This window comes from Sceloporus undulatus, chromosome 2 (assembly GCF_019175285.1).
Source record: "Sceloporus undulatus isolate JIND9_A2432 ecotype Alabama chromosome 2, SceUnd_v1.1, whole genome shotgun sequence".
Taxonomy (NCBI): Eukaryota; Metazoa; Chordata; class Lepidosauria; order Squamata; family Phrynosomatidae; genus Sceloporus; species Sceloporus undulatus.
In genome coordinates, this window is record NC_056523.1 from 106774507 (window position 1) to 106801039 (window position 26533).

The 26533-nt window shown below is 41.8% G+C and overlaps 1 protein-coding gene across 2 annotated transcripts in view; it reads right to left on the reverse strand.

Annotated features, from left to right (window-relative positions):
* The window catches only part of PPP2R2B (protein phosphatase 2 regulatory subunit Bbeta), a 352436-nt gene that overhangs the window by 40491 nt on the left and 285412 nt on the right, over positions 1-26533 (reverse strand). For both annotated transcript variants that reach the window (XM_042451710.1, XM_042451711.1), the window contains exon 5: positions 6527-6704. In XM_042451710.1, coding sequence (XP_042307644.1) covers positions 6527-6704 — 178 coding nt within the window. The remainder of the gene's footprint in view (positions 1-6526; positions 6705-26533) is intronic.

Sequence of the window (26533 nt, forward strand, 5' to 3'; positions counted from 1 at the left end):
TACAACAGGCTAAAATATACCCAAATATACATAGTATCCCACCATAGGATTAAACAGTACAAGACCAAAACTAACATTTTAAAATCCAAACAATAACCATGGGCAGAGTTCAATAAATGGGGAAATCTTTTTCATGGCCGAGTATGTAATTCCGGGAAGGCCTGCCGGAAGAGATCTGTCTTAATGGCTTTTTTTTTTTTGAAGCTTTCTAGATTGGTAATTTGATGGACCTCGTCCAGCAGGCCATTCTATAAATTGGGAGTGGCTACAGAAAATGTCCTCTGGGAAGTCATCATCAATCTGGTCTTTAAGGGCAGTAGTAAATTCTTCCCAGAGGACCTGAGTTTTACGGGGAGGATTATATGGAAGCAGGCGATCCCTTAGATAGGTTGGGCCCAAGTCATGTAGAGCTTTAAAGGTGATAACCAACACCTTGTACTGTGCCCGGAAACTAACAGGCAACCAGTGGAGGGACTTCAATATTGGTGTTATAAAAGCCTACCTGCATTTTCAAATCATCAAGGAAGGTTTTTTTTCTTAGTCCCACTAGCATCAGAGCCATGTTCGACATGAGAGAGCCTTCTTGGTGGTTGCTCCCAGGTTGTGGAATTTTCTCCCTTGGGAGACTAGGCTGCCCCCCCCCCCCACTCTCCTTCTGCCTTTTTATCTGAATAGGCATTTGGAGATTAACTGACTACACAGAAAAGGCCTCAGATATTTATGTGTTTGTGTGTGGACTGTACTTTTATTCGAAAATATAGCTGTGTTACTCTGTAGAATCAGTTGTAGAGAGATCCTGTAGCACCTTTGAGACTAACTGAAAGAAAGAAATTGGCAGCATGAGCTTTCATAGACTAAAATATACTTCCTCAGAGGTATTTGGTGGAGACCAAATGCATCTGAGGAAGTAGACTTTATGAAAGCTCATGCTGCCAGTTTCTTTCTTTCAGTTAATCTCAAAGGTGCTACAAGATCTCTCTACAACTGTACTTTTATTGTGATAGCTTTGTTTTAAAATTATTTTACATTGCTCTGAAGTATTGATGATTTAGTTTGACAGTTTATTTAACTAGTTTTTAAAACTTGTTTATCACAAGGTGTTTAGACGTACTATGTTTTAATTCAAGTTTTAAGCCACTTTGGGTCCCCCTGTTGTGGAAGAAAGGCAGGATATTTTATATGTGTGTGTGTGTGTGTGTAGAGAGAGAACATTATAGAGCTGGATGCCTTTTAGTTCTTCATCTCCAATTTTATTCTGACAGCACTTCTTAGAGTGTATTATTATTTCTTTGCCCCTCCGCTTCACCAGAAATGCTACCTCATGTCTTCTTCAGCTTGGTGGTATCCTGTTTTCTGATGAGAAGATGAAGATCCACAACATACCAGGCAAACAAATCATCATCCACTGGCAAAAAAGGAGAAAAGGAAGGGGGAAGGAATGCACAGACTTCTTATTATCAGACAAGCACTTATGAACACATCTAGGATTGGATTTTTTGAAGTTTTGTTTCTGTGCTTTCAAATCTTCAGTGGATGGTAAACAAACCTTCATTTCTCTATTTACTTGAGGGGAACAGAGATCAGCATGAAGCATTTTGGTGATGTTTTAGGCATACCCACTATAAGAAACTTATTGTCACTGGTCCTATTATTATTCTTGTTGTGGTTTTTTAAGGTGATTGGCATCATCTCATTTGTATGCCTGTTTCAGCAGCCTGTCACACATCTGTAGCATATAATGAAAGCTAGCTATTAATATTTCTTCTCCACATGCTCCTCAATGGCACCTGTCTTTTCAATTACACCTTGCTATTCCAGGCCCCCTCCTCCACACAATATTGTTCCTACAAGCAAAATCCAACAGCTTATCAACCAAGCTGGAATGCACCACCTTGCAAGAACAACCAGCTGAGCAGCCATCAGATTTCTGGCTACCTAAGGAAGTGAAGACCTGACTGGTCAGTAAAAAGAACGTGTAAGTGCCCCAAAAATAAATTGTCATTTTAAATGTAGGACCATTTAAACAGTACAAAACAATAGAAAAGAAATACTTCTAAAAATCACTTGGCTTCAGTTCCAGTTTTAAACCTTGTTATAAATGCATGAGGAAGGCTGCAGCCAAAGGGGTTTGGCAGCTAAATCCTTAGTCATACAATTTCCTTCTCTGCCATAGAGATCATCGAAGAATAGCCTCTCCAAAGGCTTCTCCTATCCTTCCTTATGTGGCTTTGCTTTATCCATTCTTCTGGCCACAGGGCCTAACTCTCAACCAAGCTTCTCTAACCTCGTCCTCCTCCTCCTCTTTCTCTTTCTCCCCCCACTTTTCTCTCTCTTCCTCAATGCATATGTTATCTTTCTATGCTTTCATCCCTCTTTTTTTCTCCTTCAAGTATGCTGCATTGTTGGCAGAAAATAGCTAATAAAATAAAATCATTCAGTGGACTTCAGTGGAACATGCTTCAACTAAATATGCACAGGATTGTAGGCTAAGCTGAAGGACCATAAGGCATTATTTGGATACATGTCTTGTTGAAAGCAACAGCACCTATCAGTCTGGAGTGTCAGAGCAGGGCAAATTTACTGGATAAGCAACTAAAAATAGCTTTTTATTTTGTTTGCATACCACCCTGAGATCTTGTGATACAGGACAGGATGGAAATATTCTGACAGTAGAATAATAAAGAATATACTTGGGCATAGAGTATTTAACCTGAAATGTTCACAGCAGACAAGAAGCTGCCTCCCTGTGGCATTTTCTCCAACGTAGCACTGGAAACTGTTTGAAAATGGAGTATTGGCTGATTATCACTCTTGAAACTGTGGTGAAGCCTAAGAATTCTTATAATCCTTGACCCAGAGAAAGACATATATAAGCAGTAGAGGACAGCATGCAGCCCACAGCATGAGATTCCTCCTGGCTGTTTTTGTTCTGCTCCCACTGACAAACTCTGCCACCACATACAAGAAACAAACATGTCTAGATGGGAGGGGATCACTGCCCTACACACTGACAGGGCTCTATGTATATGTACAGTATAATATAAAATATAATATAAACATATAAATATAATATAAAAATAAATATGATACATGAGGCACTCTGGTATCCTCTTGCTCCATAGAGAGGTGTTGCATTTCAACAGCGGTAAAGCCCTTGATGGATGGTTTAAGAACTCAAACCAGTGCTTGCTCTAGCACCTCCTCCTCTTCTTAAGCTTTAAGCATAATCTGCTTCACCTTTAGCAAACATCTTGGCTGCCAAAGTTCCCAGCTGTCAAATTCTGTAACAATCCATACCTAAAATCGAAATGTTCCCAGTTGTATTTTAAGGCCTCAGAAATTCCCCACTTTTTGTTGTTGTTAATTGCCCTCGAGGTAATTTTGACCCATGGCAACCCTGCTGATGAATCATCTCCAAGACTCCAAGTCCTCACTGCTCTGCCCAACTCCTGCAAACTCATACTCATGATCTCTTTAATAGAGTCCATCCATCCAAGAGAGGAAGGCATGCGGCCTTCCTCTCTTTCAACTTCCCTCTACCTTTCCTAGTATTATTGTTTTTTTTCCAATGAATCATGCCTTCTCATGAGGTGTCCAAATTATGACAACCTGAGTTTTGTCATCTTGGCCTCCAAGGAGATTTCTGGCTTAATCTGCTCCAGGACCCATTTGTTTGTCTTTTTGGCTATCCATGGAATCCTTAGCACTTTTTACTCTCTTGCAAAACCAGAAGAGTTTCTCACTCAAATTTTCCAGGGCAGCTGCCAGAGGGAAACCACCTACATGTCCAGACAGTGGAGATTATCACACGGAGGAGGCAAGGTTCTCCCTTGGTTAAATTGTGTAAATCGCGCAATCAGGGTGAAGGTGATCACACCCCCGCGAGCTTATCCCATTCTTCTCCAGTCCTTGGATCTTTCATTTGGTATTAATGGGAGTTTCCATTAATATCAAATGACAGGTCCATTACTGTTTACAGACGGAAGAAAAATGGGATAAGTGTGCAGCTGAGTCCCCCCCCCCCCAATCACACGATTAATATGATTTAACAATGGAATAAGGATGCTTGCCTCTCGTGTGATAATCTGTAAATGAAGAAGGAAGTCCTTCCTCACATACCATGTTGGGACAATGCAATAACAACTACCCTTGGGGAATAAGAAATCCCCCTTTTCTATCTCTTCACAATATTTTCCCACTTCCCACTTTTGTTTGCCATGTGGCTCTTTCAGGAACAACTGGTAGAAACATTACAGCAGGGGTAGGCAACCTGTGGCCCGCGGGCCGGATGCGGCCCGGTGAGGCCTTGGGACCGGCCCCAGCCCGGTCCTGCCGCCAAATGCTGCTGGGGCCTTTGGCCTCTCGCGCGTAGGGGCAAGGGGGGCAATTGTCTATAGATGCCTCAGAAGCATGCATTTATATTAACATTTTTTAAAAAATCAACAATATTTTTTGCGTGCCCTCCACTTTTTTTAAAAAAAGTGTCCACCATTTGAAAATGTTGTCCTACATTTGTCCCGGTTTATTTATTTATTTAAATTTTTTAAAAAATTATTTACTGTATTTTCTGGCGTATAAGACTACTTTTTAACCCAGGAAAATCTTCTCAAAAGTTGGGGGTCGTCTTATACGCTGGGTGTTGTCTTATAGGGCAGGTGCTGAAACTTCCGAGCCGGACTGGAGAATCTGCAGTCACTGCATTTGGTGGGGGGAGCTCAAAAACGGCCGCATCCCCACCATATGCGACGATCGTATGAAAGCAGCTGCCTCTCTGATAGTCTTGGAGACAGGGAGGGCTGGGCAGGCAGGGAGAGCTGACCAATCCAAGCAGGCTTTGTATACAACAAGGTTTCCTGCTAAGTACCTGCATGTCATAAGCATCTGAATTAAAATTACCATATTGAAATCAAATCTGATGGTTTTTAAAATTTTTATTTGGTGTGCGTTGGAAGAGGGGTAGTCTTATACGGCGAGTATATCCCAAACTCTTTATTTTAACTGGAAAAATTGGGGGTCGTCTTATACGCCCAGTCGTCTTATACGCCGGAAAATACGTAATTATTTATTTTTTGGCTTCAGCCCCCCCAGTTGTCTGAGGGACCGCAACCCGGACCCCGGCTCAAAAAGATTGCCTACCCCTACATTACAGGTTCCCTCAACAGATCAGAATTCTTGTATAGGTGCATCCAGTAGTACAAAATGTCTCATGCTCAGACTCCTGTATTTCACAACAATGGAACCAAGCTGGGCAAAACCACTGTGTGAATTTTTCCCATCCAGTTGTCATCATAGAGGAAAAGGACCTCCTGTTTACCTGATTCCAATATTCAGATATGTACTAGAGAGAGGTGGGAAGAAGCCAGGAAGAAACCTCTTCTGCTACTAGAATTATATGAGAATGGGATCTATGCCTGTCATCATCCTAGCAGCTTATTGGTTCAGAATCATGCGTAGAAGGGCTTATGCAGTAGATTGCCAAGCTATAATTATACACAACTCATCATCCCTGATATTAATAGTACCTGGCCAATTGAAAAACAATTTCATGATGTAGCTGTTCTTTAGCGACTATCATAAAATTTTCAAGAAACCACTTGTCAAGACACCGCCATATACGAGTGATTAATATTTGCCCAGCTTCTAGTCTCTACATGTGTGTTACTGCTTTGAAATGCAAAGCAAAAACACTAGCTACTCCCTGCATCTAGATAACTCACAGAGTGTCTTAAAATGCCATACTTTCTCATGTTCTTCCTATATTTCTTGGTATAAACTTCTAATATAACAAATATACTTGGCTTCTGAGAAGAATGACTTATTATTCAGTGGTGACATACAGATATAATAAATAAATTATAATCTAGGGAGAATCATATCAAGAAAAACAGACAGTAACCAAGGTCCTGAAACCTTGGCCTGAGACAGATGGGTGGGAAGCGGTGTGGCAGTGCAGATTCTAGGGTTTGGGAGCGCGCACCAACCACACGCTCCCAAATCCTAGTCAGTATGGATGCCATCATCATGGCAGCCTTCCATCCACACAGGGGGCGCCATGATGATGAAAGCATGGTGGCACGTCCATACGCTGGGGCACTGTGCTTGCGTCTTTGACACACCACAATGTGCTAATGGCGCAATGATGGTGTTGTCCGCACACACCAAGAAGAACTCGTTTTTTCCTGGTTCTTTTTGGTGTGGTGGGAGCCCATGAGATTTGGCTGCTGTGGGCTCCCTCAGGAGCTAAAACGGATGGCTCCAGCCCACCCTTTTGGGGCTGTCTTTCGAGCCCCCTTATCATGTATAACATCCACAGACTAAACCTCAATTTTGGGTGAATATTTGTGAGCAGGCTAAAGGGTGATGTAGGACCAGGGCAAGTACTTACAAATTGTTTTTTATGCTTTAGAACACAACAAACCAACCATTCTAGAGATGCAAGCTTGAGGTTCAGCAAGCTGGTTCTTCATAAGAGCAGCCTCTTCTGCTTGGATGATAACTCCAGCCAGGTTCATGAAGGAAAGGATACTAAAACTTTGATTGGTTATTTCAAAGTTCCATAAGTTTATCCTCAAATCATCCGCTGACATGTAGGTTTCATAGTCACTGTTCACAGATATGGAGTTGATGTGATATGTGTGTGCATTTGCGAATACTCTCCTGGGAGTTGCCTCCACCATTAAATCCATGGGCCTTAGCACAGGTACCTAGCAAAGACAAGAAAGAAAAGCACTTAGTCAAACAGGGAATAATTCACTATAAAATCCATCCTATAAAATATTACACAATGTATTGCATTGCAACCATTTGACTCTTGATTCCTGTACTTTTTAGGTTTAGTTGCTGTGTACGGTCTTCCTATAGTTATTCAGTCTGTACCTTAACCACCACTGTTAGGTGGCACAAAATAACTTGGCTCTAACATTTGAAATCTTGCTTTGTTTATCAACATATAGGGAATAAAAAAGGCTACTGTAGAATAGGGTTAGTTTAGAGACAGTGAGTGGACATAGGTTAAGCACTTCTCCCCCTGCTTCTTGATTCAAATCTTTTCCTTTCCAAATATGTTTTTTACAAAAGGTCAGCCAAACCATTGCAACTTCAAGGGTCTATCACAAAACTTGGTGCATAATATTTAGTGAATTGCTTTGTCTTCAGTAAGAGAGGAGAACATACAGCAAATAATATATTATTGGTGGACATATGGCATTACCAGAAGGAGTTTCTAGCATGGAGATAAAATAAAAGCTGAACAGCAGGAAAATTGGAACATTGCTTTCAGTAGTAATTTCAAGATGCTTTATATTTATTTATTTACCCAGTTATTCTTAAAAAGCTCAATTCAGCAAGCAAATTTATTTATTAAAAATAAAAGATCTAAAGGGTTTTATTGGAAGAAAGAGACTGCTGCTCCACATCTGGGTTGTTTTGCTAGAATATGGACACCATGGTCATGATGAAACTAATTTATGATGTAAGGCCTAGAACAAAACAGTGGTCTGAAAATCCACTTCTTGAAAGGGTTTTTCTGACTGTATTTTTTAATAGAGATGGTTGTTGTATGTATTTTTATTACAGAGAAAACAAGAACAATACTAAAGATTCTTGAAAAAATCAAAACTAAAATGCATGCCTTTATAGACTGGTAAAACTGGTTTATCATTTTTTTAAAAAAAACCCACACTGATGTGTCTGACCTGCCTTATTTTTAGGTTTTCACTTCCTAGCTTATTACTGTTTTATTTATTATATTACAGTGCACCCTTGCCTTATGCGGAGGGGTCCGGAACGGATCCCTGCGTAAGGCAAGGGTGCACTGTAATATAATAAATAAAACAGTAATAGTACATATGTTCGAGTCCCATTGAAAATAATGTAGCTCGTGCATGACGTGCGGTGCGCTGTGAGCGTCATTGAGACGCCCATCACAAAAAAGGCTCATACGTATGATGCGGGCGCACTGTAGTTCATTGTATTTGTATTATTATTCACCATCTTCTCCATTTAGTAGAAAGAAAGGATACAAATTGAACCAACCAACACATATTGGGTAAGATCACTGATGAACAGACTCCAATGCAATCTTTTCTACAAATTTCAAAATTCTTGGGCAGAGATTACAAACCAAGATCCTTTTACATGCCAGCGCAAGCACCAAAATATTTATTTGAAATCTAGTCACAAGGAAATTGCATCTACCTTGACTGGCCTCTTTTCAGTGAGGAATGGGATATCCAAAGTACTAGATCTGTGCAAGTACTTTGGAAGGATTTGTTATTTTTGGATTATTTTGATTTTCAAACTGCTTTTAAGTACAAGGAAGCTCTATGCAAAGCACAAAATCCTTGGAACAGAGAGAAAAGGCTACAGACCTTTGCCCAAGCAAATTAATCTTGGATCAGAGAATATTTCTAAATAATCTTTTATTAAAAATGAGATTTAGTATGGATGGCTTCTATCCCCTTGTCACCACACTTCAATGCATCTCATGAAATAAAAGAAGGGGGGGGTGATAAAGAGCAAAATGGGAAGGAGGTGGACAAAATACTAAGACATAACGGCATTTTATCTTCTTAAGAATAATATAGCAAGATATTCAATAGTAAAATATTGAATAAAGAGATCTGTTCAGTGCTAGAAGACATGAAGAGCAGTATAAATAATATCTTCAAATATATAACACCATAAGACCACTTAATATAACAGAAAGGTGTCAGCCAATGGTGGCCAATGCCAGCAAAGTATTTCCTCCAGCCACTTCCTTACTGTGCATTATTGTCTGTATGCCACCCAGGGAGATTTCCCATGGATGTGGAGGTGGGGACAGGATTCTGAGAGCCAGGATCAAGTGGCACTAGAACATAGGAACTGCCAGCTCAGACTCTGAGATTAATGTGATGAGCCTGCTGTCTAATTCACCCTGACATATTCAATGATGCTTCGTTTGCTGTTGAAGGACTTGGCACAGGCATCTGGGGACATGGCCTAGCATTTTGCCCAGAGACTACAGGGATCAAACACTTATTCAGACTGTCAGAAACATGACGGCTTTCAAAAGGTAAAGGGTTCAATGGTCACGCACGATTCCCCTGAAAACAAAGAAACGAACACAATTAAAGACTTAAGCATAAGGTTTTACTTAGCTCGATGAAGTTATGTAGGAAAAGCACAAGTACCACCTTACAAACAACTCTCCTGTTGTGTGCCTTCAAGTTGCGTCCGATGTATGGTGGCCCTAAGGTGAATTTATCATGGGTTTTTCTTGGCAAGTTTTGTTCAGAGGTAGTTTGCCTTTGTCTTCCTCTGTGGCTGAGAGTGACATACTAAGGTTCAGTGGGTTTCCATGGCTGAGCAGGGATCTGAACCCTGGTCTCGAGTCATAGTCCCAACACTCAACCACAACACTATGTTGGCTAGTAATCTGTACCCTTTCTCCCCAGCAATAAAGACATCATTACTCTATGACTATAACATAATAAGGGATAATTCCACTCTTTCTGCATTATAAGTAACTTTTTAGTTACTTTTACGGTTATGGGGACATGGAATTGTAGATGAGAAATATCACACGGTTTAAGTGCCCGCTCATTCTGTGCCTTGTCCTCTGTTGTCAGACACTGATGATCAGTGGGGACTGTGCTTTGTGTATCAAGCCAGCAGTTTGTACTATTCAGGGTAGCTATTTAGTTGAGAACAGGAAAGCAAAGAATTTTTTTAAAATGTAATCATAAAAATAACTACTTATCTTTGACTTGATTGTAGTACTAACTGCAACTATCGTATATACTTGACTATAAGTCGGCCTCATGTATAAGTCAAGGGCAGGTTTTGGGGTCAAAATTATAGATTTTGCCATGATAGATTGAGGGTAAACCTTGGAGGCTCCTTCAGTGTGTGTATGTGTGCATGAGGCAAAAGAGACTCTAGCTGAGGCTTTTTGCTTCATCATTTCAGAAGGACCAAGACTGCAGACTCAAAGTCCACGAAAATGGAGGGAAGACTCTATTTATTTATTTATTTCATTTATTTATGGTATTTTACCCCGCCCTTCAGCCCTAATCATATTACGATAGCATGTTAAAAAAGCAATATAAAATCATTAAAAAGCATACAAAAATTAAAAAAATAAAGCACCCTCCCCTCTCATCAGAAGCCTTCCTGCAAGCAACTACTCATTAAAAATCTGCTGCACAGAAACATTTTTGCCTGTCAGTAAAAGGAAAGTGGGGGGGGGGGGGGGCAGCATAGCCTAACCTTCTGTGGAAGGGAGTTCCAGAGGTGGGAGCAGCCACTGAGAAGGTTGTCTCTTGTGTCCTTACCAGGTGAGCCAGTGGTGGTGGTGGGACTGAGAGAAAGCCTTCCCCTGTATATCTTAGGTCTGGAAGCTTTGTATGGGGAGATAACAGTCTTTCAGTCTGGACCAAGGTGTAAAGGGTTTTATAGGTAATGATCAGCACTTTGAATTATGCCCAGAAATGAACAGGTAGCCAGTGAAACTGTTTTAGGGAGTTATAAGCTCCCTATAACTGGCCTTGGTCAGCATTCTAGACTCAGCATTCTGGACCCACTAAAGTTTCTGAAGAGTTTCCAAAGGCAGCCCCTTGTAGAGTGTGCTAGAATAGTCCAAATGGAATGTAAACAAGGCATGTGTCACCGTAACCAGATCTGACATGTCAAGGAACATTTTTTGCGAGCTGTTTTGGGAGAAAGGTAGCATATCAATAAAATAAATAAAAATAAGGAACAGACACATCTGGCACACCAGTTTTAACTATGCAAGTAATTTCCTGGACACTGCTGAAATCTTGGCATTCAGGCTCAAAGCTGAGATCAGAACACCAAGCTGTGAGCCTGATATTTCAGGGGCAGTGTAACTGTGCCCAGGACAGGCAGTCTCTACTTCCTGATCTGCCTTTCTACTGATCAGGAGCACCTCTACTTGTCTGGATTACGTTTCAATTTATTTTTCAATTTATTTGCCTTCATCCAGCTCATTACTGAAAACCAGCATCGATTCAGTACAGAGACAGCTTCCTCGGAACCACATGGAAAGGAGAGAAAGAATGGGTGTCCATCAGCATATTGATGACACTATGCCACAAAACACTGGACCTCTCCCAGCAGTTTCACAGAGATGTTAAATAGCATGAGGTACAAAACAGAACCCTAACAACACTGAACAAGAGTCCCCCAGCACCACCTTCTGAGTTCAACCCTCCAAGAAAGACCAGAACCACTGCATAACTGTGCCCTGAAGTACCATCCCAGAGAGTCAGCACAGAAGGATACCCTGGTCAACAGTATTGAAACCTGCTGAGAAGTCCAGCAGAACCAACAGGGCACACTCCTCCTGTCCAGTTCTCTCTGTAAGGCATTCACCAAGGTGACCAAAACTGTCTCTGTCCCATAAATAGGCCTGAAGCCATCTCATTTAGAAATTTCTGGAGCTGGGAACCAACAAATGTTCCAGAACCTTGCCCAAAAATAGAATGTTACAGATTGATAATTATTCAGAACTGTGGGATCCAGGGAGGCCTTTTTCAGTAATAATAATAATAGTATTTATTTATATCCCACCTCTCCCTGTATTGGATCGAGGCGGGTAACAGTATAAAAAAGAGAGAACAATAAAATCAAGAACATAGAACAATAGATAAAAATACAATGAGTTCTCGATTCCCCCTCCCTCCCTCCCTCCCTCTCCTAAAATTAACATTAAAAGCAGTTCCCGAGCACTGGGCAATGAAATCAATCAGAAAAACAGATCAGTTCGAAGGGAACAAGTTTAAGCAAGTGGAGAATGTGATTAGGGGGTCAGTTTGGGAAGGCCCGCAGGAAGAGATCCGTTTTTATTGTCTTCCTAAAGGCCACCAAAGATATTAGATGGCAGATCTCGTCCGGCAGATCGTTCCAGATTTTTGGAGCGGTGGCAGAGAATGTCCTCTGGGAAGTGGTTGTCAGTCTAGTTCTGTGTGACTGCAATTGATTCTTCCCTGAGGACCTGAGAGTGTGGGAAGGATTGTATGGGAGGAGGTGTTCTGTCAGGTAAGCTGGACCCAGGCCTCAACATGGCTTCCGGTAGGATGATGATGATGATGATGATGATGATAATAATAATAATAATAATAATAATAATAATATACACTTTATTTATATACCGCTCTTCCGGAACAATCAAAGCGGTTCACAGAAATCTAAAAAACATACATGTCAGTATATCTATACAATTAAAAATTCCACTAAAAACCTAGAACAGCATTTAAAAAGAACATAGAATCTATAGATCGCAGTTAGTCCTTTCTAACAGAGGAAACATTCTCTATAGAGACCCCTGCCCCCTTGCAGCAGTGGGACATTCACAACTCCCCTTACCTACTTGGCCAGTCCCTACCTCCAGCTGCTTTCAGAAGCCAGGAAGGACAAGGATCCAGTATACATGTGGTACCTCTCACTTCTCCAGGGATCCTGTCCACATCACAAGGCTGCACAGTTCAAAACATAACCAATAATACGAGACAAACAAGCACCACATTTACATCTGCTTGACCTGACTCAACTAAGCATATAGAATATAAAATATAAAGAATATAGTGGCACTATTACTTCTCTTGATCTAGACAATAAAAGTATAGTGTCTAAATCAAAAGAAGTAATAGTGCCACTATATTTTGCTTTGGTCAGGCCCCACCTGGAATATTCTGTCCAGTTCTGGGCACCACAATTAAAAAAGGACATTGAGAAACTGGAGCGTGTCCAAAGGAGGGCGACTAAAATGGTGAAGGGTCTGGAAACCATGTCCTATGAGGAACGACTTAGGGAGCTGGGGATGTTTAGCCTGGAGAAGAGAAGGTTAAGAGGTAATATGATAGCCCTGTTTAAATATTTGAAGGGATGTCATATTGAGGAGGGAACAAGCTTGTTTTCTGCTGCTCCAGAGAACAGAACTCAGAACAATGGATGCAAGCTCCAGGAAAAGAGATTCCACCTCAACTTTAGGAGGAACTTCCTGACAGTTAAGGGCTGTTCAACAGTGGAACACACTCCCTCCGAGTGTAGTGGAGTCTCCTTCTTTGGAGGTCTTTAAGCAGAGACTGGATGGCTATCTGTTGGAGATGCTTTGACCGAGAGTTCCTGCATGGCAGGGGGTTGGACTGGATGGCCCTCATGGTCTCTTCCAACTCTATGATTCTATGAAATCTGAGAGATTTTGCCTACAAAGTGTCTTGCAAATTCATCACAGTGTGCTGTTGAGTGATCTTTATTTTCTTCTTGTGGGCCAGATTGTAAAAGGCTCCTGAGCATTTGAATCAGCTCTGTTGGACAGATGCATAGCTCTACTGTGCAGATGCAGTGCTGGCAAGGAAGTATAATTTCTTCACTGCTTCCCCTCCAGTACTTTCCATGTTACACATTCTCTCTGGCCAACGAGGTTATTTAAAATGTTATAAAAACTCAATGTACTCCTCCCCCTCCCAGCCAAAGGGCCTTTGCTCTATCCCTGAAGCAGCTCCCCAAAGGGGTGATTTTCTAAACCTTGATTCAGTCATAAATCAAAATGGAAACTGTAGTCAACAAATCACAAGAGCAGGACTTGGAAGAACTAGAAATGATCTTCATGTGCAAAAATATATCACTGAATATCAAAGTCAGGATGATATATGATCTTTTAGAAATGTCTAATTAACAAACTTTATGCTGCTTTGATAGCCTTGGCTGTAGGGCGGGGTATAAAATAAATAAGTATAAGTATTTTATTTCCAGTCTCAGGTAGGATGTGAAAGGTGGACAATGAAGAAGGTTGGCAAGAAGAGGATCAACTCATTTGAAATGTGCTAGAGGGGAGTTCTATCGATACCATGGACTGCCAAAAAGAAAAATAAATCAAATCAAGCCTGAATTTCCCCTAGGAGCCAAAATGAACAAACTGAGGCGATCAGACTTTGGACATACCATGAGATGTCATGACTCATTAGAAAAAACTATGCTCCTACATAAAACAGAAAGCAGTAGGACTACATTACATGCTAACAGATTCAATCAAGAAAACCATGGACCTGAGTTAGCAAGATGTGAGTAAGACTATTGAGAACAGGATGTCATGGAGGTATCTTATTTATAGGGTTGCCATAAGTTGAAGCCAACTTGACAGCAATTTACAACAAATGCAAAGTGCAGAGATGTGCAAACATCAAAGGATAACTACATTTTGGCTCATAAGTATGAATTAGGTAGATTTACTTTCCAAATGAATACCTCCACTCCCTTATCTAGGAACGTAGTCTTCAAAGACAAGGGGGAAAGTATTCAAAGTACAGAGTACCATATACACCCAACTATAAGTCGACCTCATGGATAAGTCAAGGGCAGGTTTGGAGGCCAAAATTATGGATTTTGATATGACCTGTGGATAAGTTGAGGGTAAAACATAAGGGTATGTAACAATGGATGTGAAAGATGGAACAAGGAAAACAATGCCAGAAATTTAGAAGACTCCAGCAAGCATAACTGTTTGTGCTCTCACTAAAGCCTGAATGGACAAGAATCATAAAATCATAGAATCGTAGAGTTGGAAGAGACCACAAGGGCCATCCAGTCCAACCCCCTGCCATGCAGGAAATCACAAAGCATCCCTGACAGATGGCCATCCAGCCTCTGTTTGAAGACCTCTAAGGAAGGACACTCCACTACACTCCAAGGGAGTTTGTTCCACTGTCGAACAGCCCTCACTATCAGGAAGTTCCTCCTAATGTTGAGGTGGAATCTCTTTTCCTGGAGCTTGCATCCATTGTTCTGTGTTCTAATCTCTGGAGCAGCAGAAAACAAGCTTGCTCCCTCCTCAACATGACACCCCTTCAAATATTTAAATAGGGCTATCATATCACCTCTTAACCTTCTCTTCTCCAGGCTAAACATCCCCAACTCCCTAAGTCGTTCCTCATAGGGCATAGTTTCCAGACCTTTCACCATTTTAGTCGCCCTCCTTTGGACACGCTCCAGTTTCTCAATGTCCTTTTTTAATTGTGGTGCCCAGAATTGGACACAGTGTTCCAGGTGGGGCCTGACCAGAGCAGAATACAGTGGCACTATTTCTTCCCTTGATCTAGACACTATACTTCTATTGATGCAGCCTAAAATCGCATTGGCCTTGTTAGTTGGCACATCGCACTGTTGACTCATATTCAACTTATGGTCTACTTGGACTCCAAGATCCCTTTCACATGTAGTTTCATTCAGCCAGGTGTCCCCCATCCTATATCTGTGCATTTCATTTTTTCGCTCTAAGTGCAGTACCTTACATTTCTCCCTGTTGAAGTTCATTTTGTTAGCTTTGGCCCAGTTTTCTAGTCTGTTCAGGTCATTTTGAATCTTGATCCGGTCCTCTGGGATATTAGCTACTCCTCCTAATTTGGTGTCATCTGCAAATTTGATAAGTATGCCCCCCATTTTGTCCTTCAAGTCATTAATAAAGATGTTGAATAGCACTGGGCCCAGGACAGAGCCCTGTGGGACTCCACTGGTCACTTCTCTCCAGGATGAAAAGGTGCCACTGTTGAACACCCTTTGGGTTCACCCGGTCAACCAATTATAAATCCACGTAACAGTTACTTTGTCAAGCCCACATTTTACAAGCTTGTTTGCAAGAATATCATGGGGAACTTTGTCAAAGGCCTAACTGAAATCAAGATATACTATATCCACAGCATTCCCTTCATCTACCAAGCTGGTAATTTTACCAAAGAAAGAGATCAGGTTTGTCTGGCATGACTTCTTTCTCTGAAACCTGTGTTGACTTTTTGTGATTATGGAATTGCTTTCTAGATGTTCACAGACTCTCTTTTTAATGATCTGCTCCAGAATCTTTCCTGGTATTGATGTGAAGAGAGTAGAGGAGGGTCAGTGCTTTCAGGACAGATTTCACTCTTGCCTTTCACCAGGGGATAGTTCATGTTTTGATAGGAGTTAAAGTGCAGTACTTACGTTGACCTGTGTATAAGTCGACTCAGGGGGTTTTTTGGTCAATATTTTGACTAAAATTTCTAGACTCATACATGAGTATGTACAGTACCTAAAGTATTCATCTTGTATGGTAAAAATTAGCTTAGTAGATCAACTTAAATAAATGTTTGTTATTTATTCCTTAGTATAACTTCGCTTTGGGCAACACTGGGGCAAGTATCGAAATCAATAAAAGCCTTGTCAGTGACCACTATAAGAAGCAATAGTGATCTGCAGGGTCACTTATTTATTCACTGCATTATTACCCACTGTCCTTCCATTATGGAACTGCAGATACTGAGTAATGGAATTGCAGGTGGTCTTCCATCCAAGTATTAACTAGCCTTCCTTAGTATTAGGAAGACTCCTATCTAAACTTCACACCATGCTCTGCTTCTTAGAGTGGGTAAGGCATATTAGGAAAAGTGCTCCTCTTTGTGATCAGTCCATTGAGGACAGCAAGCATAAGACCACTTACTGTAATTCTAGTGTTATAGAAGGTAAGCAATTTGGGCAGAAGAGAAACATTCACCCTTATTTGTCAATGGCAAGAGGTTAACTTTCTGAGATAAGGATATTCATGGCTGTCTGGCTGCTTTCTTGTAGAAACAAAGCATATGATCAGAAATTGTTGGTTACAAGAAAAAGATTTATATCTAAGCATATTTAGTTCTTCTGATGATGCCCAAGTATTATCACATTAAATTTTAGAAAAGACACAGAATAATGTTCAGCCATATTCTGTTTAAGAACACTGGGCAGAAAGCATGGAGGCAAACATGCTTTTTATAAGTGGACACATTCATATATGAAATTAATGTTAATAAAACAGATAGCTAGTTTTAGCTGTCTAAATTAAGTTTCTGTCTGTTATCACACTGCATGAAAATGGCTAGATGGACCTAAGTTGGAGGATATGTTTGGTACAGTCTGACTTAAAATACTGGCTATGGAGTATTTAAATTTCACTGGGGGGGGGGTCACCCCAGTTTTGTTGTTGATGATGATGACAGTGAATAATGTGACACTTAATTTAAAAGTTTTTAATAAGCTGAATTAAAAATTACCTTTTTGGAACTTTTGCTTTAACTACATAAATAAAGTTTCTGTATATTTGTGTGTATGGCACCACATCATAAGTAAACAGCTGAAAGGATTTTCAACAAACTAATAATAATAATATAGTTTATTTGTATCCCGCTTTTCCAAAACATGGTCTGACATAACACATAGGCTTTGTAGCATACATGGGATTCACATTGGCGGAGCCTTAGGAGCACTCCAGTCACTTTTTCATTCATATAGGCGGGTTAGACACCGCCATGAAAGTACGGAGTCAGTCCGTACTAGGGTTAGGAAGGTGCGGTGCTTCCACACTCCCCTAACCCTAGTACGGACTGAGTCCGTACAAAATGGCAGCTCCCCTTCCACATGGGGGCTGCCATGACGATGTCATGACCGCGCCGCCTCTATACGGGGCGGCGTTGACGTGACGTTGTCGGTCCGAGCCAGGGCGCTTAGTGCGCCCTTTCCGCGGACCAGGAAGGAGCTCCGTTTCGGAGCTCCTTCCTGGTTTGCGGCGCCGCTTTGCGTCGCTGGGTGCAGCCTTCAGACAGCTGCGCCCAGCGAAGCAAGGGAGAAAGGGGCCAAGCGGCCCCTTTCTCCTCCTCCCTGCCGCCGCGGGGTGTCCTTGGGGCTTGAAGCCCCAAGGACACCCCTTTTCAGGCTGCGGGGAAGCGCCGTTTTGCCGCTTCCCTGCAGCCTGAAAAGCGGCGGATCGGGGCCTCAGCGGATACACCGGGGAAAGGGGCGGGTACAGTGGGCCCCAAATGGGCGGTCTGTAACCCGCCATAGTGTAGTGTATTTGGTACCTATTTGGGAGACACATGGGCCGGTTACAAACTGGCATTTGGGACATCCGGAGGACGTCCCATTTTAAAAAGGGGGCGTTTCTTCTAGACGCCCCTGGGCCTAATACGGACTCCGTCCGTACAAGATGGCGCCGGCCCTTCTACATGGCCGGTGCCATCTTTGCATATCGGACGCTGAGCATCCGTATGCGTCGCGTCCTTTGTGACCTAGCGAGTGCGCCCCTGGCGCCTCGCTACATCGCAAACGCGACTCTAAAAGAAGCTCCATTTTGGAGCTTCTTTTTCGGTCCGCAGGGGAGCCGCGCCGTGTGGAGGCTCCGGCTCCCCTGCGGACTAACTGGCGGCGGCGGCAGACCGCCGCAAAGCGGCGGTTTGTATCCCACCATGGTTTCTCAAAGACAACTGAAACTAATATGAGGACAGTTTAAGCACCCAAAGAGAAAAGAACACATTCACCAGGGCAGCTGAAAGAGAATAATAATTTTAAATGGTTCCTGGTTTTTCTGAGTAACACTGAGTACTACAGCTAGTAAATAATAAAGCCTGCTCACTTCTACAAACATATCTGCCTCTTTAATGCCCTAAATTCAATTGTTAGTTCCAACTAGAATGTACCTACTGAATCAAGGAATTCATAAAACTCAGCTTCCCATGGATTCAACTCTCTCTGATTGGGTCTAACAACAGGATTTAAGCCCATATCTCCTTTGGCTCCTAAGATCATTCACAAATTTCCAGTATGGAGAGGTATGTTTTGGGAGGGGGGAGGGAATGTGATATGTGAACAGGTATCATTTAAAAAGAAAAACTATATACCAGGAAAAGAGCACATATTGCTGTTCAATATGCTCCAACTATCCTGATTTTGCATGGACAGTTCTGATTAATCCTCTGCTACCTCACTTTTCCAGTTGCTTTTAAAATGTTTGTTTCTCCTCTTCCTTCTTTCTCCCCAGCTTACTGCCAATGATGCAAACCTTGTTCAATGAGGAAATAGTTTGCACTGAGTTTAAGTTAGTGGAGGGGAAGGGAAAGAGGAGGCAGAATCTTGCCCTTCCCAGTAGGCTTGGCCAAAGGCAAATTGCTTCAGCCTCCACGAGCTTGCATGCTCTTCCTCATTAATAGCTTTTGCCATCTTGACTACAATCTGATTCTGCTTAGCCACATGTGCCCTGGTTTTTGTCTGTGAAATGTTGGAGGGTATGTTTTCTGTTCTATGCACTCAGATCCTTCAGTTCATCCATTTATTGCTCTTCTCTTTTAACATTGGAGTGGAGATAGCATATGAAGTGGCTTTCAGATCCATAGTATTTGTATCTTTCCAATGACAGTCACAAGTCAAATGGGTGTTTATTGGATAGCAATTAAAAATTACTTAGCATACAGCTTTTATCATTAGGCTTCTACTTAAGACAACTACTGCCTACCAGTACAGTCATGACAATCTTAACTGATACAGACAACTCCTTAAATATATCCCTTATTCAATTACTGAAGTCACCTGGGGCTATATCTAGTATTCTATATGCCCATTATTAAAGGGTAATTCAGTGTAACAAGCCAAATCAAGAATCTACAAAGGCTGTCAAGTAAAATAAACCAACTAACAAATTATATTAATTTGTGTTTTCAGAAGGGGCCAAAATGCCAATCATTTTTCATTTTTAAATATATGCATTGTCTTTCTTTTTCAAGGTGACAAAAATAACACAATGTAAAGAAAAGGAATGTTTTTGTGCAAATGGATTGCAGGTGATGATTGCATGGCTACAAACACAGGATGCATTCCCTTTCTTCTTTGTCTAGTGAAGATTTATCTCTTTCCAAATTTAATGCAACATTGATTCTCTTTTGAGCAGCACAACAGCAACAAAATAAATAAATAAATAAATACACAAATAGAAAGTTAAAAAAAAGAAGGGGTAGGAAGGTTTACATCAATCAGGGTAACAGCTGTTGTTTTATGACCTTTCTTCCGAGTTTTAACTTTGCTTCCTTTATGGGGCTATGTCAATTATTAATTATATATATATATATATATAAAAACAGACAGAGGAAACTTCTGGTAGCTAAATGCAGATTCTACATCTGACCCAATCTATATAAATCAAATTAGTTTTGTCTGTTACCATTACCATATGAAAATTGATGACTGTATGTTTTCCAGTGAAGTTTTGCCCCAGGCTGTAAAATGTCTCAAGTGCATGCAATGTGCTAAAAGGGAAATGCTGACTCAGAAGAAGCTGATGAATCTTCAGCATGGAGTTGTGGTATAACAGTTCAAAACTGCACAGTTACTGTGGACACATGACAGGAAGATGATGAAACACTAGCAGGGGGATCAGAATCCTAGCCTGTATTTGTGTATATAAGGAAGAATGCTCCAGTACATTGTGCGTTAGGTGGATGTTGGTTGGTAGTGGAGAATTATGTCAGGTGGTGTAAATATTGCTGTATCGTGCTTGTACATATTTTGCTGCAACTAAGATTAAAAGCCTCTTTGGGAGAACCTCAGCAGTTGTGAGTGAAACATTGTTCAGAAGCAGGAGTTTCTGTTTCCAGTTACTTCCAGACTCAGCAGTGGTGTTTGCTTTCCTGGCTGGCAGTCTTCTGCATATGAACTCAGTTTCCCCCAGCTCTAACAATTTACACCAAATTTGGGAAGTGGAATACATGAAATTCACTTTGGGGGAGCACCTCAATTTTTTTCCCCCACTGGATTTTCACCGTATTTGGAAGGTATATCTGGGATGGTCTGACTTAAAAATCCAGGCAATTTGGAATGAATGAAATTTAGTTTTGGAGGAGCCTGAGGGTGTACCACAATCATTTCCCCCCATTTGATGAGAATGCCTGGGATGGTTCGACTTGTAAGCTGTATAAGCTCCTTACTTTGGGAGACCTAGGAGGCACCTAGTTATTTTTTGATTCATACAGAATTCTGTTTGGTTACTGACTGGAAGAGTTATACTCTCACAAGGGCAACTGAGATTGATGTGAAACATAAGGAATATTTGAGCACCACCAGAGCAGTTGAAACCGAACAGTCACTAAAACAGTTAACATTTCTAACTAAAAATGTAAAATACTCCTGTCATCATGAGGATTAAAACCTAAAAGGCAGAAATCCAGCAAATTTTGAAAGTGGCTACTAGTATCTTCCTATTCATGAGTCTTCTTTTCAAGCTACCCAGTTTTATGTGCTGTCATTTACAATTGACTTCTAAAAGTATTTTTAGAGGTAGTGACAACATGTGAGTGAGCACATGTTTTTAACAATGCAGCAGTAGATGCAGAAATTGATCTGTGTGCCACCAGATGCCATTGATCAAGCTCCCCTTGAGCTTTATTTTGACCCCATTAACTTTAGTGGAACATGCCATCTATAGCCATGAAGCTACTATTTAGTATGCCTAAGTGAACCTCAGAAAATGGTTCAGCGTGCTCAGCAGTAGCTGATACCCCCCTCCTATTGCACTCAACTGAATCATTTTAATATAATCACAAGTAAAATGTCACCTGTCTAGACAAAATGTCTCTTTTCTAAGTGTGGGAAGAAATGTGGTGGGATAGTAACTGCCAAATCCAGGCGGCACTCCTGGTGCTAAACCTTTCCTTTCTCTTCATCTTGGCTACCAACCATAAGAATAACTCACCAGAACTGCCTGGGGATTAATATTTTGCAGAAAGCATATTCAGGTAGGCTTACAATCTTTTATGCTGTCTGTTACCACTCCCTGGTTATTCTCACGTTCTCCCTCTTTTAAAACTGTCATACTCAGTCTAGTGCTATTTCTTCTGCTCTTTGTATTTAAGAAGACTACTATAATGAGTGGGGATTAAATTATTTCATACAGGGCCTAAATAATCTAAAGGCAGCGGATCCTGTCTGACCCTGGAAGCTAATCAGAGTCTGCCCTGGTTAGTACTTGGAGAGGAGACTTCCAGTTAATATCAGGTGCTGTAAACTATGGCCCGCTACATACCACCATGAAAGGGCGAGTTGGAGGCAGCTGATTTTCCTGCAGACGGACGCCACAGCAGCCAAAAAGCACGGCATCCCTCTGCCCCAAAAAGAACCCGGAAAAAACGGGTTCTTCTTGGGATGCAATGCGCATGTCACTCATGACATAAGCGGCGCACAGTTATGTCTATACACTGCACGTCACTTACATCATGATGGTGGCCCCTGTATGGACAGGAGGTCACCACTATGCCGCCCCTGTGACGTCCTACTAGGGTTAGGGATCGTGTGGTTGGTGCATGGTCCCTAACCCTAGAATTGCCGCCTGGATGCCACTTCTTGCTGTTATGTACCGGGCCTAAATTTCAGGCTGTATCTATATTGAAGAAATAATGCAGTTGGATACCATTTTAAGTGCTATAGCTCTATCTTATGGAATATTGGGACTTGTAGTTTTGTGACTCAGCAGCAAGCTTTGGTAGAGAAGGCTAAATACCTGGTAAAACTACAAATCCCAGGGTTCCAAAAGATGGAGCAACAGCACTTTAAGTGATGTCAAATTACATTATATCTACAGTGGATGCACCCTCAGAGGAAGGAACTGGCAAAACCAACTCTGAGTACTCCTTGCCTAAGAAAACCCTATGAAATTCATGGGGCTGCCATAGATTAGCAGGCAACATGAAGGTATATGTACACAAACAGTACTTTATAGGTCGATAAATATTTTTTTAAAATACACAACAATTTGTGGAGATCCCCCTCCCCCATTTACAAATCTTTCAAAGAGTATGACAAAGGGGGAGAAATGAGGTCAAAAGCAGACTGGGTAATTTTTGTGCAAAACAGCAAGAGAAGGGTTTGCTTATCACTCTTGTTCACATGGAACTAGACACCTGAGCTGGCTTGCTAGACTGAATCTTCCAAGATACCCTTTTCAGACAGCAGCCCCAGTGACCACGGACACAATAAGGATGGCAAAACTGAGCAGAAGAGGGAGTGTTGTTTGCTTTAATGAATGTGCTTAGCAGTTCTTGACAGACCTACCAGCAGGAGTCCTGTTGAGCTTTTCAATTACCATTTCACTAAGGAGCATGCTCTTGGCACATGGAACTGCTAAAGCACCAGAGCACATGCAGATATTCAGAGCCCACCTACACCTAATAAAATAAAACTGATTGCACAAGAGGAGGAGAAGAGAAAAAGCAGCATTTCACTGTTCTGCCCTGAACCAGCCTCCTTCAACTCAAAGCCTAATAAGATATTCTGAAAGGTGGCTGAAAAGGGGAAGAAGGAAAAACCGACATCATAGCTCTCGTTGCACACTGCCAGTCCATGCTCACAATGGGTCTATTTACAGTATGGTGAAGTGAAGACAGGAGATGGTGAGGATGTCTTTGCGTAATTCATGAGCATGAGCATTGCATGAATATTGCAATATTACGGAAGGGGCAGGAAAGATGCTCACAGTCATTTCATACTTGAACTGGTGTATTTTCAAAGCAAATAGTGTATATGAAATGTACTGATACAGCACCATTTATTAAATGTATGATTATCAGTCACAATTTTGCCTACAAAATATATGTTATGTGGTCTTGTCCTGTGTATTTTCTACAGGTGAAGCTGTGAAGTAGGCATGCTTCCTAAGTGAGGTAACCAGTGTGCTCTTTATAGCTAGGAACTTCTGTTTTTGAGATCATGGCATCAATAGCATAGCACTGTATGTGCACACTGTCCAGTCCAGTGAATTCATAGATAATTATTTAAAGAACAACAGGTATGTAGTCAATTTGTAGTCAATTGGGGTGGGTTATTTTCCTAACTTTAACCCCCCTCCTTTTGTTCAAAGGTTGACTGTCAGCTTTTCTAGAAGTAAATACCATATATACTTGTGTACAAGTTGACCTCATGTATAAGTCGAGGAAAGGTTTCAGGGCCAAAATCCTGGGTTTTGATGTGATCAGTGGATAAATTGAGGTTAAAACTTAGGGGGCTATAAGGAAGAATGGAAAGGGGGAAATACCACTTCTGTCCCTCCTTCTCTGGACTGCTCCCAACTGATTTCCAGGTGCTGGAGGAGAGGTTTTAACATCGGATTGGGAAAGGAAGCAAGTGTATTTAAATTGAGTGTGGTTTCCATAGGAAGCCAAGTCTTGCAAAATGGACTGGAGAGATGGTTTTAAATAGAGAGGGGTTTTTTTTATAGGAAGCCAGGTCTTGCAAAAGGGACCAGAGAGAGAAGCAAGTGGATTTAAATGGGGAGATTTTTCCATGGGAAGCCAGGTCTTGCAAAACAGACCAGAGAAAGAAGCAACTGGATTTAAATGTAGAAGTTTTTCCATAGAAAGCCAGGCCTTGCAAAATGGACCAGAGAAAGAAGCAAGTGGATTTGAATGGGGAGATTTTTCCATGGGAAGCCAGGTCTTGCAAAAGGGAGCAGAAAGAGAAGAAACTGGATTTAAATGGAGCGGTTTTTCCATGGGAAGGTAGGTTTTGCAAAATGGAGCAAGAGAGAAGTAAGTGGATTTAAATGAGGAGTTATTCCGATAGGAAGCAAAGGCTTGCAAAACAGACTGGAGGAGGAAGGAGTTGGTGTTCAATGGAGATTGGGGCATCAGGCTTGCTTGCTTTAGGACCCTTCTAAGCACTACTGGTTTATTGACCTTTACATACTGTAAGTCTACCCAAGATTTTAGGGGCATTTTCACAATACAGCCTACACACAATAGAGCCTACATTGGCACAGACACACAGAGCCTTTCTTAAAGCAGTATAATATAGTACCTCCAAATGAATGTAAGATAGGTCTCAACTCATGCTAGTATATCGTTTATAACAAGGATGGGTCCCAAATATCTCTGTTTTCCTTTGCAGGCCCTTCTAAAATGGAGAGAGGATGTGTCACAATGTCAATTCCTGTTGTCACATTAAGAAGGACTACAGAGGAAATTTTGGCTTGCCATGAAGAAGGAGTAGACTGTAGCAGGTCTGGGAGGAAATTGGCTCCTGACCTCCACACAGTTGTCCACCCCAATTTAGAAAGCTATATAATTTAGAATGTCACCTGCCAAATGCAATCAACATATTTAGGCACCCCAGTTGCTTTGCGCTGTAACTGCATACAGTGAGACAATGAGCTTGTGTCTGGAAGAACTTATAAGGTGCAGGTTCAAATACTAACTGTGTGTATGCTGGAGGGGGAAATATGACCATGGGGCTTTTTTCACCGGCATTTGGGACGTCCTCCGGACGTCCCATTTTAAAAAAGGGGCGTCTCTTATAGACGCCCCTGGGCCTAGTACGGACTCCGTCCGTACAAGATGGCGCCGGCCCTTCTACATGGCCGGTGCCATCTTTGCGTATCGGACGCTGAGCGTCCATACGCGTCGCGTCCTTTGTGACGTAGCGAGTGCGCCCCTGGCGCCTCGCTACGTCACAAACGCGACGGAAAAAGAAGCTCCATTTTGGAGCTTCTTTTTCGGTCCGCGCGGGAGTCGGGCCGTCTGAAGGCTTCGGCTCCCCCATGGACTAGCCGGCGGCGGCGGCAGACTGCCGCAAAGCGGCGGTCTGTACCCCGCCAATATCTCTCCCACAATCTTCTTTACACTTGTTGTTTTTGTTGTGTGCCCTCAAGACATTTCCAGTTTATGGCGATCCTAAGGCTAACCTATCACAGGTTTTTCTGGCACTGAAAGTTTGTGACCAAGATCACCCAGTGGGTTTCCATAGCAAAGTGGGGAATTGAACTCTGGCTTCCAGAGTCATGGTCCAATGCTCACACCACTACACCATGCTGGCTCACTTCACATCCATGCCACCCACAAATGAATGCATATAGTTGTCTGACTGAAAATGCTTTTATTCTCTGCAGAAGCTTACACATTAGAAATAGAGTTGACAGACTGAAAAACAAGATAGCTCCTATATCTCTATTGGTTAAGTAGAAGAGGGAATTTCATCAGGTGTTGCTTGCTGCCTGGTTGCATGACAAGCAACACCTGCTGAAATCTCCACTGTACCATTAAAGGTACAGGAACCCTCTCCAGTTTTCACCCTGGCAACCGTTGTTAGGAGGAAGGCAAAACTTTTAATGCAGAAACCATTTCACAAATATGATCTGAGGCTAAATCGTTATGAAGAATCCTGTACCATATATGTCTCCCATAGCTGGAGCACGTCTACCCAGCTGCAAGCCACAGTGCTGACCCACATTTGTCTCCAAGGCAGGCAGAATTTATGCTCCTCCATATTAAAGAGAATATTGCATTCTGATTCCCTCTTCCACAGACTGCATATTGCAAGCAATTACAGCGGAGGCATTGTACTTCTCTTCTTTGACCCCCTGCAGTGTTTCAGAGCCTCTCAGACATCAACTGAAGTCCTCAGATTTCTTGAAGAGAAGCTTTCACTAAAAACTCTTCACTGTCATGAATTTTCAAAAGGGCCCTTTTCTTTTGGTTTGATGTTCTCAGCCCCTTGTGTTCCCTTACTCTTTTGACGGCTCTGAAGCCTTCCCACACAGATGTTCAGTAGCACAGGCTAATCTCCAAGCCCTGCAGTTCAGGCTATTGAGCATAAAAGCTGGCTAAATGTGTGTGTGTGTGTGAGAAAGAGATACAATGATGCTGACAGCCACAAAAATGTCAGAAGAGCCATAATTTGTTTGATTCAGTTCATCTTAAAGGGAAGTTGAAATAATCCC